The following is a 15749-nucleotide window of genomic DNA, read 5'->3' as shown; positions in this document are numbered from 1 at the left end:
ACAGCAAATATGCAGTGCACTCCATAGATAGCACATTTTCACATGTTCATGTCTCAAAGTAAACAATTACATTTAGAAGGCAGAAGATACACTGCTTCCAATATTTCAACTAATGCAGGCATCAGACTTTGATAAAAACTTTAATACGGTACTTACGTTGCTCTTTCGTTATTTGTATTAGAGGCTTCCAAATGTTGACTCTTCCCCCTTTTCCCCCCAGGTAAAACAAAACATTTTGAAAGCTGATTTTGCATCTGCAAAAGATTTCCTAAAGAAATCAAATCATTGACTCTAGTTCGGCAGGAAGATAAACATTGGCTATGCAGGAAAAAAAGAGTTATGAAGAAAAAAGGGAAGAGTTCTTTAAAAAACATCATCTTTTTTGCCTCCAATGGTCATAGGAAATAGAGACACAAGGAAGATTTGGCACCTTTCATTGTAACATCAACTTATTTTGGATGCCTATAAGGTTTTATAGGTCTAGCCTCATTTAGTAAAATAGTTGGCATATCCATATTTCTTTGCCAGATAGATTATCTTCAGGTTTTTAAGCTTTAGCACTCATTTTAATTTGCATTGTTTCCAAGTATAAATTGTGGATACATATCATTAACAGTTAAATTGTTAACAAAGCCACTATAGGGGGCAAGGTTTCCAAAAAGACTTTTGTGAACAAAATTGCTATGCAACATGAATGAGAGCTCCTCTCGCCCTCCTCCAAAGGAAAATGAAAAGAAATATTCTATGTATATATTCTATGTTGGAAGCTGCCCAGAGTGGTAGAGTCTACCAGATGGGTGGGATATAAATATAAATAAATAAATAAATAAATAAATAAATAAATAAATAAATAAATAAATAAATAAATAAATAAAAGAATTAAAATATATTAAGGTATTAAATGTTTATAGTAATAACTATCTTTTAAGCTATAAGCATTTAATCTATGTGGACAGTAATTTGAAACTGTCATGACAGTCTATGTAAGAGTTAGGCTGAATGGCCACAATCCAGCACAGACCAATTAAAGTGCCAATTAAAAGAAGACATTGATGATGATGATGCATTGTTTCAAATTTCCACCTAAAAAAGGGTGGAGGGAATTCTACATATCCATGTAAATTATCCCACATAGCCGACACTTGGAGTAGAATAAATTGGTGAATGAAAACTGAACACAACGCACACCCATTTAGTGCTCTCCAAAGCTCACCTCTTTTGTGTGAAGAGCAAAGATGCTTAATTTCACTGAGATTTCTAAAAAAGGACCTTGCAGCACAATTTATGCTGTCTGCTGCATATTCATCATAATGTTTGTGCCCACAGCAGCTTGCCAAACCTGCACATTATGGTTTTGTGCGTGTGCGGCTTCCATTTGGGGAAGAAGAAATGCTTGGCAGAGATACAAATGTCTTCTGCTTGAACACCTCTTACACTGGCAAAAATGTCAAAATATTTTCAATAGAAAGAAAACGTCTTAACTCTCACACACAGACAGATACCCAAGAGATGAACAGTGACCAAAGGAGAGTGGCAACTCAGAAAATGAACAGGAGAGACTCTAGCACACCACTCATTTGCTATAGACAATGATGCCCGGTGCGTATAGTTTGCCCAACCCACAGGCTACTGGAAATGCCCATGGCTCAGGCAAAATCCCATTTGCGTTAGTGAAAAGCATGGAGAATAATTTATGTACTCTTTTAAGTCCTTGACAGCTCGTTTGGAGAAACCTGAATATAGTGTTTCTACATAATATACAAAAACAAAAGCTTGTGTTTTTACCTCTAGCAAGGATATTACTGGGAGAATGTTTGCAGGAGCGAGCCAGTTGGCTTAGTTTCTCCTTTGTAATATTGCTACCCAGTCCTGTTTTCAACAATGGAATGCAAAAACTGGTTTAAAGGTTTAAGTGTGCATGTATGTATCAAACCAGTTTTTGGTCTTGGGGCCAAAGCCTTTCCCTGTGCTGAATTAGCAGCTGCCATCAAGACAGGTGCAAAAGGATTACAGTCTAGCACAGGAATAGGCAAAACATGCCTGTGGATGGTACGTGGTCCCCCTGGGGGGGGGGGGGAAATGCTGTCCTCAGCCCCTCTATACCTCCTCAAATTCTATTTTGGGGGATGGCAGCAGTTTCAATATTGAGGCCTTTTAGGGGGCTTGACAGAACAATTCTGTCATGTTTTGTGGAGTCCTCAGCATCTCTACTTCCCCATCTCACAGTCTTTTAAAAAATGTCAGTAGAGGGAAGGAAGGTTTTTTTTTCTACATTAAAAACTCTGTATTGGTAAGAAATTGTTTTTTTTTTGCGGGGCCGAGATTGCAAGAACAGGTGTATCCCCCCCCCCCCCAGTACTGGGGATGGGCGCATGTGGTCCCTGGACTTCTGGAGACTGTCCTCTCCTGTTTTAGTGCTATCCTTGTGCTGACTGAAGGGCTTTTCCAGGGCAAATGTTGGATTGAGTGAGAGAAAAGAAGAAAAAATACGGGATGATTGTGATGGTAGATCCCAAGGATTGATGCATTAGTGCTGCCTCCCCAGTGCAATGATTCTGGTAACTGTTTGGAAAGAGGTCTACGGTATATAACTGCTTGATCCTGATCCGCATGCTACAGACAGTATCCCACATTGCCTGCTGTAGCACATGTATTGTGCCACAGAAGGTAACACAGGCCTCCTAAGATCCGGCAGCTAACTCCTTCATTAAAGTCCATCATAATTTCTTTTGCTTGTAAGCTGTGAGCCCGTTAACTAAAGCTTGTGCTACTGCATGTCACAATTAGTGATGCTGCTTTAGCTAATGCAGCTAAAGAGACTAAAAGCTTCAAACATCTGGATTTATCTGGCATAGATCACTGCAAGAATATTAATTCTGTATAACTGGTTTCCACCTGTCTTTGGAATCGATATCAAAGGATTTATTTTCAGGACACAGAGGGGGGTCTGCAGTGTTGCATTTTTTAAAAAAGGGCTGCTACTTCTAACATTGCCTTAGGGAAGATTGCAGTATTTAGAGTTCAAAAGCCAGTTTTTTTCACAACTGCTCTGCTCACTGCCATGACTCACAGTCTACAGTGGAGATTACAAAAACTGAAAAAAAAACAACAAAAAACCGAAGTGAGGGTTGTGGCCTGTGTTACATGTTATGTAATGCAGCTAACTGATCCTCTTAGCATCTATTACTAGTGCATGGCTTGGAGTGCAGGCTCATATTTTAAAAAGTGCCGTAACATTCATATTTGTTTGATGAAATTTAGGCATCTGAGGCTTTTTTCATGGATTTTGGTGGTGAAGTGCTTAACATATTCCCTCGCGAATCTGCCAGTGGATCCCCTATGATATTCAAAACAGTGCTACAAAATCTAGCATCAGTAAACTAGGTCTCTCAAGTGAGACAAACACATTCAAAGCTGTATCAGAGAACTAGAATCATGTGTGTGTATATGTGTGTTTGTATATGTTATACCTATGATTAATTCTCTTTTTTTAAAAAAGAAAAAGAAATGCTATAAAATAATATCATATTAAAAATATGCTGGGGATTAACTGCATTTTAAAATATTTGTTATTTCAGAAAAGAAGGCAAGTGCAACATGACCAAAACTTGATAATGATTGCTGTATTTATCTTTGTGTAATTCAAATTTCTTGGCCTTTGTTGTTTTGTTTTCTGTTTCAAATGTTTGCATATATGTTTCCGTCTGGAAAAAAGCAAAGCAAAAGCAAAAGGAAGGGAAGTCAGATGTGATGGCTAAGTTCCATAATAGCTGACTCACAGACTTGAGTTATTGCTAGACAGAAAATTTTCCTTAGCCTCTATGTCCAAAAGGTACACTTACTGCTCTTCCAGCCTTGACAGTTGACCTTTCAGTGTGCTAGCACATTGCTACAAGGGCAGCAGCATCTGCAGGGCAAAGACGGCAGTATGCTATTTCATAATCCACCTCTGTTATCTCAGGCAGCAACACAGATTAACACTTGCTTTGTATTGGGTGAGCGCAAATTTCTCTGTACATTTTATGTGAATGCCAATTGATGTACAGGTCTCCGCATCCCCTTCACAAGCTGCTTTGGATGTTCCTGGTTTTAATCTGAAAACAGACATCCAACCCCTCCCCTCATGATTATAATCAATATGATTTTCTTCTCTTGTTAATATGTTGGGCGTTAAAAAAAGAAAAGAAAAAGAAAAAGAAACCCAATTAGTCAGACTGTTGTAATTTGGTCAACCACTCGGGTACTATCCATATCCACCATTTCAACGCACTCTATTTCCTCCCGGTTCTCAGGAGTTTTCTTCTCTTTCCTCTTTTTCTTGGATGGTGGCACAAAAGTCAGTATCACAGGTAAAATGGCAAAGCAATGAAAGAAGGTGACTAATGCTATTAAAAACAAGCACCTGAACAGTGTACGGGTCAGATTTGAAGGCACAGCTGCAAGAGGAATCAGACCAACAATGTAGCAGAGGTAGCTCTGCAAAATGGCTACCCCATGCGTTTCCAGGGCATTCTTTACCCATTTAGTTCTTGTGAAATCTTTGCCCAGGACAAATGTTGACAAGAGAGGTGCACAATTGTCAACAGTATAATTAATCCCATAAATTAAGCACAACACAGAAATACAGTCCAACTCTACTTTCCACAAGGTCATAAAACCTATAACTCCAAATTCGACTGAGGCAACGGTGAGCGTGAGCCATACATTGATGAGAGAGTCTGCCACCAGAAATGCGGAGAAGAAGAGCAGGAATAAAGCACTAATGCAGGAGTTCTGCAAGGGGGCCCCCACATAAGAGGCATAACGATCCATGTAGACAAATGATGGGTTGAAAACAATGAATTTAACCTTTGATTTGAGAGAGAGCTTTCTTAAGGTTTCCAAGAGATGATAGAGCTCTTCTCTTTTAGTTTCCATTGTCTTAGCCACCAAGAACATTCGAGAGGCCACAACGTCAACTTCATTGTTGTACTTCTTGGAGAAAATGATATCCTCTGAAAAATGGGCAAACTGGGGCGCTTTCAGGAAGGAGTTCCTCAACATATCTGTAAAATTCTTTTTGGGTAGTCCAGTTGATATGTTGAGTTTTCTAAGGTAATTTAAGTAGCTCTCAAACCAAGATATCCTCACAAACCCCTTGGTGTATTCTAGCATGTCGTCTTGAACGGTCATATTCCAGTATTCGATGGATTCATAGATATAAAACCCAATGACTGGGCTGTAATTACTGAAGTACTTCTGCTGAGCAGCAGTATATTCCATGGTTCGTGTTGCAGTTGCTACAATGTTACTAAGGTCTGACTCTTCGTTGACCTGCAGGTAGCCCATTAAGGCAAAGGAAATATAAATAAGGTAAAAGAGGACTACAAAAGGCTTGACGTAAGTGTTCGTTATCCAGTCACAGTAATAACGCTTGAGGAAACACACCAAGAGGTGACTTTCGTAACTGTTTGTCTCCTCTGACTCTGCGGAGTCCTCGCTAAATTTGGCTGTCAGAAGAAACCTATACCAGGCAGGCCTCTCTTGCAATACCTCTGGCTTTGGTACCTTTCTACAGAAGATACTATGCTGGTAGTTGTTTTCTAAATAGCCAGTAAACACGAGGCTGGAACCATAAAAGGAGAGCACATAGAGGTAGTTGAAGAAAATTGCAATACAAGAATTGCAGCAGAAGATCCTGGCTGCCTCAATGTTAGTGAAGGGGCTGGCACCTATTCCAAACGTGACCAAATACATGGCAGTGGTGAGAGAAAACGAGAGCATGGAGTCGGCAAAGACAGCTGCAGTTCTCTCTTTCACATGTTGGTCTTCTCTCGTTTTCCTCCAGGAGGACAACATTTCAAAAGTTCCATACAACCCGTGACCTGGAAAGAGAGAAGAAAGCAATGGGTCAGTGTGGTTGCAATTGTTAGAAAGGAAAGCTCAACTAGCAACGATGAAAACATCCCAAACGACATTCACTTATGTGCGATAATTGAAGAAGCAATTGTCCTCCTGCAGGAAAAACAAAAACAAAGACACGCTGCCAAGGTCCTTCGAAACGATGGAATTATAGTAATTGGCACGGGTAGTTCTACTCTGCCAGGAAAAAAGCTAACCTGTCTGCCAAAAATGAATTATGCTAGGAAGTCCAGTTCTCCAAATTAAAACCAAATAATTCATTTTTTCATGTCACTCCTCCTCCCTCCCCCAACTCAATATAGATTTAAAAGTTACCAAAGTTAAGGGGAAGTCTATTGATATTGAAATAAAATTAAAGAATGAACTTAACTAGATCATTTAATGTAAAATGCAATGGAGATTAATAAGCAATGGCACAGCTAATTATTCCCCCTTGCCCACCATTTCTGCCTATAATAGGGGAACTCCTATATTATGGTCAGACTAAATTATGAAATCAATATAATTTAAGCAAGTACTGAATATTACTGGTGAAAATTCTATACATGCTTCACTAATGATGGTAAAGCTTTTCCCACAATGTTGTAGCGAAAGGAAAGCACATGGAAAATCTTCAGAATTTAAGTTAAAACAGTCTTCATGATTGCACAAAACCGGGTGAGTAATAAGGCCAAATCAGGAGCGCCTTGATTACTTTGAAACCCCAACTGGTTCCCCAACAACACGGGTTAGAATTTTGACTGAAACACATGGAAAGGCAGCACAGATCCTTATGAATCCCGTACACACAAAAAAGTGTACCATATTTTCCCATCCATTAAGGTTAGAATCTTGACTGCAACTGCAACAAAGATAGCTTACATTACAGGTTATGCCTCAGGACCAAAACACATAGGATAGCCAGTTTCACCATTATAAGTGGACTTAAAAAGTAAAGGACATACAATTATCCCTTAACATATCTCACAGCTTCCCAAGTTGTGATTAAATTGTTTTTGTTTAGCAACTGCTCATGATGAGCTCGGGGTTCAGGCTGATTTTGCAAACAATGAGAATGTGTCTCTGGAGAGGCCATTTCTAATAGTCTCAGCCTAGAAGCTGCTTCTCTTTGTCTGTTTTGGGAACAAAATTCTGTGCAAATGTACAAAAATCAATGAAGTCCATCAGCCTGGACATAGGTGGCATGGGCAACTTCTAGAACCCTGGGATTACTTTTGTCAGATCTCAGAAGGATGCTTTGTCTCCAGACTCCCTCCACCGTAGTGTCACTTGTGGTGTTGTAAAATGTCTTTCCTCCCCTCTTAAAACAAGTCAGGGAGTTCCTCAAAATGAGGCAAAATTGCTAATGAAAGTGCGACTGGCATTCTGAGGGGAAAAAGGATGTAGGGAGTAGGGTGGGAACTGGGGAGGGTATAGATTCTGCACTTGGCTTGCATGACCTCTACAAGTGGCACTTTGTCAACCCTGATATAGAGAATGGATATGAGCTAGTTTAAATATAGTCACTGAACTGTGTATTATAGTAAACATGGTTCCCCCCACCCCTTATTTTACAACCACAAATAGTGAACCTGTAATATGAATGTGATTAGATTGGGACCAATATGTTGGTCACTAACATTCACCCAGTCCCTCTCTCAGGTACTATTTGCTTCAGGATAGACACTCTTATAATGCCAGCAACTGTTTCCTTCCTCAGGCAAACAGCTGCTTGGTGATGCTGGCAGTCAGGCTTTGGGGGGGTGGTAATCGGAAATCACAATTTGCTGTAGGAAGGATACCCTGCTTGATTAGAAGGAGACATTTCCACTGGAATATTGTAGTACAAGTTGAAAGAGTTAGACCCTTCTCCATGCATCAGGGTCCTAATACTGACAAGAACCTTTGCACCACATGACAGCTGGGTTGTTGGATTAGGCCAGTGGTCTAAGGGAAGCCCACAAGTCAGAGATAAGGGGAATAGCACCCTTTTGCTTGTGCTCCCTAGATACTGGATTTTGTACTAGAGAAAATTTATACAGTGGTGCCCCGCTTGATGATTACCTCATTAGACGAGGAAATCGCTTAACGATGAGTATTTTGCAATCGCTATAGCAATCGCAAAACTATGTTTTAATAGGAAAAAATTGCTTGGCGATGATCGGTTCCCTGCTTCGGGAACCGATTTTTCGCTTTACAACGATCAAAACAGCTGATCGTCGGGTTTCTAAATGGCCACCCACTGTTTCAAAATGGTTCCCCACTGTGTTTAGGAAGGCTTTTTCACTTTACAGGCACTGGAAAATGGCCGCCCTATGGAGGATCTTCGCTGGACGCTGAGGTATTTCGCCCATTGGAATGCATTGAACTGGTTTTCAATGCATTTCAATGCATTGATGATGATTTCGTTCTACAGCGATTTTGCTAGAATGGATTATCCTCGTCAAGCGAGGCACCACTGTAGTCATGAGGATAGTCCCAGATGTAGTAGTCCTCACTAAATAGTTTTTTCCCCAGAGTTTAACTCTCTCTCTCTGTGTGTGTGTGTGTGAGAGCGAGCGAGAGCTGTTCTTTGTTCTGCATTATTTTCTTTTGTATTCTGCCATACTTGCCTTCATTTCTGAGCTAAAGAAATCCAAGCACTGTGACCGCTCCTTATAGGGGGAATTACTCCAAAACTGGAAGTCAGGAAGTCCTTGTGCAAGCGAGAGCTCATTAATGTAAGTCCTGCATGGTGGCCACCTATGCCTCTGAGCAGGACTTCTCAATCAGACAATGCTACAGTTCAGTTTTGAAATCCACAGGCATTCTTGAAACCTCTGATGAGATCATGCAGCAGCTAAAATAATACCACTTTCTGAAAGGTTCATGTGGGAGAGTACAGAAATAGTTGGGATGTGAAGATAGGCCCAGCATGCTCGATTATAATCACCTGATATTTACAAGAGCAAGGTCTCTTTTCCTGTCCGCTTTGGATGCAACAGGGTCATCATCATTTGTAGTCTTGTCATATGAAACACAAATAGACATGTAAATAATATTTGCATCCTATTTGCGAGGAGACATTTGCAATTCATCTTCATTTTCCAAAGTGCTTTATAGTTGCTTCCGTCAGGCAGGTCAAGACTGTCAATTTGATAACTAGCACAATGCCCCCATTAAAGCTAATTGGGAGCACTGAAACTCCCCAGACATGAAAATCTAGCAAAAAGTACAACCAGTGACTGACATCCTATTGTTAATTACGTTTTAAATAGTTATGTTCTATTCTCTGTAGGGGAAATTATTAGGCTTATTCTCACTGCCTTTGTAAAGGCAGACTGACCTTTAAAAATAAAAGAAAAAAAGAAAAAGAAAGAAAGAAAGAAAGAAAGAAAGAAAGAAAGAAAGAAAGAAAGAAAGAAAGAAAGAAAGAAAGAAAGAAAGAAAGAAAGAAAGAAAGAAAGAAAGAAAGAAAGAAACAGATTACTTGCCAAAGTGGGAACAGAGAATCTTTTTATAGTTTCCCAAATGCTGCAGATGTGTCTGCCTGAAATATTCTACGTATTATCCGCAAGAATCTGACTTCTGTTCTATAAATCACTATTAAATGGAATCACTGAATGATGGCATCATAAGATTTAGCTGTAGTTTGCTGTAAGTTTGTACTAAGACCTCCCAGAAATCACAACTTTAAAAAGACTTTGTACTGTTACTTTTTTTTTTTTTGATCCACAGTTCTAGAGTCTCCTAGCTCTGGCTTGAATTCTGGGAGTCATAGTTTAAAAATGTATCATTTTAAAATTCTATGAGTAGTAAGGGGAAACACATTTAATTTTTTTAAAAGATATCTTAATTATATGAAAATTTAAGGCTGCACTATATATGAGGCAAAAGTTGGCATTTTTACTAGGATAAATTTGTAGATCGCAGTAATTTTCCAGATGCTTCCCTGCTAATAACTTCAAAAAGAAAATTGAACAGAGCAGAAGCCTTGGAGATATGTTTCTGACTTAATATAAGAGGCAAAAAATATTCAGGGAATTCTGTAAAATAGACTTTTTATGTCTTCCCATACTATGAATAATTTCCAGCTCAGTTAAGAAGTGAAGCTGCTCACTTCACTATTGCAACACTGGAAATAGGAGGGAATAAAACAATGATCACTTCATTGAGTTTTGACCCAGCAGTGGGTGGGTTTTGTAATTTCAGGGTGTTTTGAATCCACTTGGGTTGGTCCCAGAAATAGGTCCCAATCTAATATTTTTAATCAGCAAAAATATTCCTAATAATTACTTCTTTGTTAACTTCGCAAAAATGGTCCCTCTATTACCAACTGTCTGTGATCAAACAATTGTACAAATCAGAATAATTTTTATTCTTATTGTTACTGTTCATTATCATTAAGATTTTTTTTTCATGATACAAATGGATCCCAGGGAACAATTGTGGGAAAGCATATGATTTTCAGAATACTGAGGGAATTAAAAACAAGACAAAACAAAATCTACAATGCAGTGAATACAATAGACAATATTACAGCATCATTAGTAGATATGGTGCTATAATATATTGCTTTGGTGCTATAATATATTATGATGACTTAAACAAAATAAGATTTATATTCTTGGCTTATGGAGGAGTCTGTGCTCTGAGGTATGTTCAAGAAAAGTATTAGAAGAAGAGAAGGCAGCTAGATTAAAAAGTCTTAGAAATCTGACATGTTTGCCTTTCTTGTTATGCCTTAGCATCAATATTTTCTCATTCCTGAATAATGTAAACCATTCAGCTCCTGCCGAAGCAGACATATTCTCTTATAGTCAAACAACAATAAAATAACTCTTTGCGATTAAGACCATTATCTTATCCTGGGGCAGTAGGAAAGCAGAAACATGATACAGATAGAAAAGACCACCGAAATGCTCGTACTATTTGCAAAATGCTAGTCTACGGGGTATTTTCTCAGCTGCTTAGAGCTGGCTATTTTTTTTAAAGCAGAGTCATAATCACAGATTTAGGGATGGTACATGAGTATGGAAAAGAGCAACGGAGCTACACTGAACCTCCCTGCACATTATCTACAAAGAATTCTCTGAGGCAGACAATTCTGAGAAAATGGAGTCATTGCACTGCCTTGGCCACACTAGCCGTTCACTGGTGAAGTGACAGCACCAGGGAGCAACGGAAGACTCCACAGCCCAGGCTGCAGCATGGTCAGACCTACCAGAAGGCAGCAGATACGGCCAGGAGGGGAAGAGCCGCCTGGCATAAAGTGGATAGATTTTGTAGACCCAAGTAGCCCGCCTTGTCCCCAGAAGCCAGCCAGCTGCCCCATGAGTGATGGAGGATGCTGCCCTATCTCAATACTGAGAAAATTAGAAATTAACTACCAGTCAGCTCAGCTTCTATATGTGAAATGGGAAGGATGCCATGTTGTCTTTTGTCTCAAGGAGCTAAATGTCTTGGGTCAGCCCCTAGGCTGCTGAGTGGTTCTTCAATTCTTGCACAGTAACTAAGAGGTGTCTTTTCTGAAGGACACAACCTGACCTACAAATGTAGCAGTGCTTCACAATCCCTCAGAAAACAGCCTTTCCTTTAAAAACTTAAATGAAATAATTAATTTATGGAAAACAAGCATCAGTACCAGCAGCTCTCTTACCCTGGATCTTCGCCTTCATTAAATACATATGGCTATGCACAGGGTGTGCGTTCCATTAAATATAACACTTTACAGTATATAAAATCTACACATATGGGCAGTTCCAGTTACAACCTGCCATAGGCTCAAGTTAGATAATATTAAAATAGTAACAGTTAGTAATATTAATACTGTACTATTATTAAAATTGTAATAGCCATAAGATCAAGTTTGATAATGATCCTCTGGAACTTTACAATGGGAATGGCCACTTGTATATAAGGCTGCAGTCTTTATGGAATGAATGGCCGGAAACAAGCTAAACAGTTGGGTGTGGGATAATGTGGTTTAGAATGGGATTTTTGCTTAAACAAAGGTGTTAGCAGGGATCTGCTGTTTTTATCACACATCTGTTTTCCTCTGTTAGGGGATGCAATGCCAGTTTACAAAAACAGTTAATCTACAAACAGCACAAGATTATACAGTAAATACCTTTTAACTTACTTGCTATATAATTTAATTTGTAATAGTATTGTAATAACAGTGTTGCACAAACAAATAGTATTGTCAAGTGTTTCCTATTTAAAACATACCAGCCACTATGTTAATGCATTACAGTGAATTCAACAGTTCTTGAGGAAAGGGTCAGGAAGACTGCACAGTTTGATAGAGGTATACAATGGCATTCAAAAAGAATTATCATGCATTTCTTTACACTGTTCATTTGCCTCATAGTTATACATTGCATGCATTGTTTTCTTCATTTTAGTATCCTGAATGCTTTTCCTGGTCCCATTACCTTTACACAAAACAAAAGCAATGTGTAATATTTTTGAAGTGTACATGCAATGCTTTAATGGTGGGCTGTTACATTTTCTCTGTTATGTTTAGCTTTTCAATGATTTTAAATGCAGTAACATTTTCTCTTCGTTTTTGAAGCGGGCTACTACTGCCTGTTCTTAATTTACTTACACAATATTATTTTACCAGGGAAAAAAATGTCGCTAACCTTGACGGGCTTTCCCCCTGGCTGAAAATGGACTTTCAAAGAGAAACAGCTGACATGCTTCTGATCTTCCACATAGTTATAGTACAGTGGTACCTCGACTTACGAATGTCTCTACTTACGAACATTTCAAGTTACGAATGGCTCCGTTTGCAAAATTTTGCTTCGACTTGCAAACGGAGCTTCAACTTACAAGCACAAAAAAGGCAGGGGAAAAAGGCGGGAAAAACTCTGGATCCCCACCCAGTGTTCCCTCCAGGCAGCATCCTTCCCTCCGGAGGAGCAGGAGGCAGCGGGCGAACAGTCCCATTCACTTCAGAAGTGAGGTGGCGGGCGAGCGCTTCCCACCTGGGAAGGCTGGGGCTCCAGAGGCTCCAGACGGGCAGGCGAACGGTCCCATTCACTTCAGCCAGGCTTTGAGGCTCCCTTTGTCTCCTGCTGCCTGGTTCCTGGCTTCTCTGGCTGGAGGAAAGTCATGGCAGAGCAGGAAGCAGCAGGCAGACGGGTGGATGGGGGAATCCAACTGGAAGAGGCGCCTGGGCCATTGCCCTTGGCCGGGAACCTCTCACCCAGAGGGGGCTGAGCGGGAACCGGGAGTCCACCACCCCGAAGGGAGGGCAGCTCTGGAGTAGGCACCCACCCACCTGGGTCTGCCCCGGCCAGGTCTCCAGCCCCGTTCACTTCAGCCAGGCTTTGAGGCTTCCTTTCTCTCCTGCCGCCCAGTTGCTGGCTTCTCTGGCTGGTGCCTCTTCAGTTTCTGTCCCGCGCATGGACAGCAATGGGTGCCAGAGACATGCGGAGAGCCCCGGGGTGCTTTTCAAGGTAAGGTGCTGATTTTTGCTTTTTAAAAACTGTTCTGGGTGGGCTTTGCAGGGTGGGTTTGAGCTGGGGGGGTTATGTTTCTGTGTTTTGTTGTTGTTTGTTTTTTGATGTGTTTTTTTTTCAGCCCCAGCAAGTTCCTATGGGGCTTGCAGTGTTTATTTTTATTTAGTATTTTTTTGAAATGCTGGAATGGATTAATCCTGTTCCCATGCATTTCAATGGGAAATGGTGCTTCGACTTACTAACATTTCGACGTACGAACGCTGTTCCAATACGGATTAAGTTCGTAAGTCAAGGTACCACTGTATATTCATGGAAATTCATGGAAATAAAAGAAAATCTGGGTACTAATCACAATCACAAGGTTATTTAACTTATTTTAGAACTATCTTAATTTAAGTTTTTTTAAAAAACCAATGTAGGTGGATTAATACATTCTTATCCAGAGAAGCATATATTTTAAAGTAACTCTCCCTCTCTCTCTCTCAATCTCTCTCTCAATCTATGTTATGCTGTTATTTGCATTCAAGTCTGGTTGGACGTGTTTTGTGAAGCTCACTCTTTTATACACGTACCGATAACTGCGGCCTTCAGAAACTAATCCATACACTGTCAGGTCCAAATCAACTATTTCTTTGCTGTATAAAATGTCAAAGCACCAGTTCGATTTGAATTTATAGATTACTCTGGCTAGCCTGTGAAGGACAAATGGTTGCGGCTAAAATGCCATCTTGCTGAACTCTTCTAGTTCTTTCCATAACTAAGGTGAAGCGTCCCTTAATTTTAAACAGGCTTTGGCCACCGACTAGGACCTTTTAATGTGGAGTGTTTTGCTGTTCTGGCTCTGTTGTTTTAAAATTGGTTACATTGGTCTTAAACTTATTTGTTTATTTTAGGCTGTTTATTTATTTAATACAGTTTTAATACAGCAATTTAGTCTGTCCTTTTAACTATAGTTTTTTTTTAACATCTACTGTAAGCTGACTTGGGTCCCACAGGGAAAAAAGTGCAAGGGGAAACAAACCAAATAACCAACCATATCTAAATGGAAGCACAATGTGACTACGAAACTGCAGTAACATGATTCTAGCCGAAATGCTGTGGGACTAGTTATCCAGGTCTCCATAAATGATGTTAAACGGAACACAGGATAAAATGCAAAGAATTTCCCTCCACTGAAAGAAACGTTCTATGGGGGAGGGGAATGAAAGGTGGAAATTTCCAGTGTTTTGCTCTCATGAAAGAGGTTTTCAGTGATTCTTTTCCAGAAGGCTGCTGGGGACAAGAAGTGGAAAACTAACAAAAATGCCTCTGTTCCGATGAAAGAAGGCTTCTATCACTGGAAGAAAACAAGTTGATTCTTCCAGTGTAGGTTTTCCAAAAATCATGTGTCGTGCTTCGGTATTGATCCTCAGGGCTTTTCTCTCAGTCCCACCACCTTCACAGGTACATTTGGTGGACATACAGGAGAAAGCCTTCTCTGTTGCTGGTTCTAGACTTTGGAACTCCCTCCCATAGGAGATGAGACTGGCCCCATCTTTGCTGTCCTTCCACAAGCAGGCAATGACCTTTCTCTTCAGGCATGCTTTCCCTCAGTGACTGGCTGCCTGAATGGTGTTTCTAAATAGATAATTATGCCTTACTGCTTTGAATATATTTTGGTATTGCTTTTGTTTACCATTTCAGAATGGTATTTGTTTGACCCTTATTATTATTTGTATACTTAGTTCTATTTGTATACTTGGTTCTTTTTAAGGAGAAAGGTGGTGTGAAAATATTTTAGTTAGACAGACAGACAGATGTGAATTTTATTAATACCTGAGTTTGAACTTTTATCTTTTGAACTACACCATCCATAATCACTCAACCTGAATAGTCACTGACCATGTCAGAACTATTGTTCAAGAGAAAATATAGTGCAAGCAAGCAACACTGCTTTCCAGTAAATTCCAGGTGTATGAATTTCCTTTGCATATTACTGATAAATAAGACCCATTTAATTTAGTAGTAATATATGTAAATTGTTCAAAGATCCATACGAAGACAAATACATGTAGAATTAGTTCTTTGAAAAGGACATAATAATTTCCTTCTCACTGTCTGAAACCTCTTTTCAGAAATTTAAGATAACATATTTATCTGCAGCAATAGCAGCAGCAACAACAGACAGAAACTTCTAATAATTTATACTCCCTCTCCTTTCCTTCTTTCTCTCTTGTTTATGCCAACACTTCCTTTCCTGAGAGTAGCATCTAGCTAAGTTTCTAGAAGCCTGTGGAAGATGAAACAGAACTTGATGTTCCTGGAAATCCAGAGAAGCACTGAGCTAGAAGGGACCCCAAAGGTCATCAAGTAACTCTCCTGCCAAAACAGAAAAGTGGAGTAAGGTGCATAAAATTAGACTTTATTCCCTCAGTCCTGCCA

General features: G+C 39.7%; 1 protein-coding gene across 2 annotated transcripts in view; it reads right to left on the bottom strand.

Moving 5' to 3' along the window:
• Positions 1–2298: 2298 nt before the first annotated feature.
• Positions 2299–15749, bottom strand: part of PTCHD1 (patched domain containing 1) — a 74334-nt gene continuing 60883 nt past the window's right edge. For both annotated transcript variants that reach the window (XM_020789210.3, XM_072994285.2), the window contains exon 3: positions 2299–5864. In XM_020789210.3, coding sequence (XP_020644869.2) covers positions 4210–5864 — 1655 coding nt within the window. In that variant the 3' untranslated portion in view covers positions 2299–4209. The remainder of the gene's footprint in view (positions 5865–15749) is intronic.

The sequence above is a fragment of the Pogona vitticeps genome, chromosome 3, assembly GCF_051106095.1.
Source record: "Pogona vitticeps strain Pit_001003342236 chromosome 3, PviZW2.1, whole genome shotgun sequence".
Classification (NCBI taxonomy): Eukaryota; Metazoa; Chordata; class Lepidosauria; order Squamata; family Agamidae; genus Pogona; species Pogona vitticeps.
This window is presented reverse-complemented; position numbering and strand designations above follow the sequence as displayed.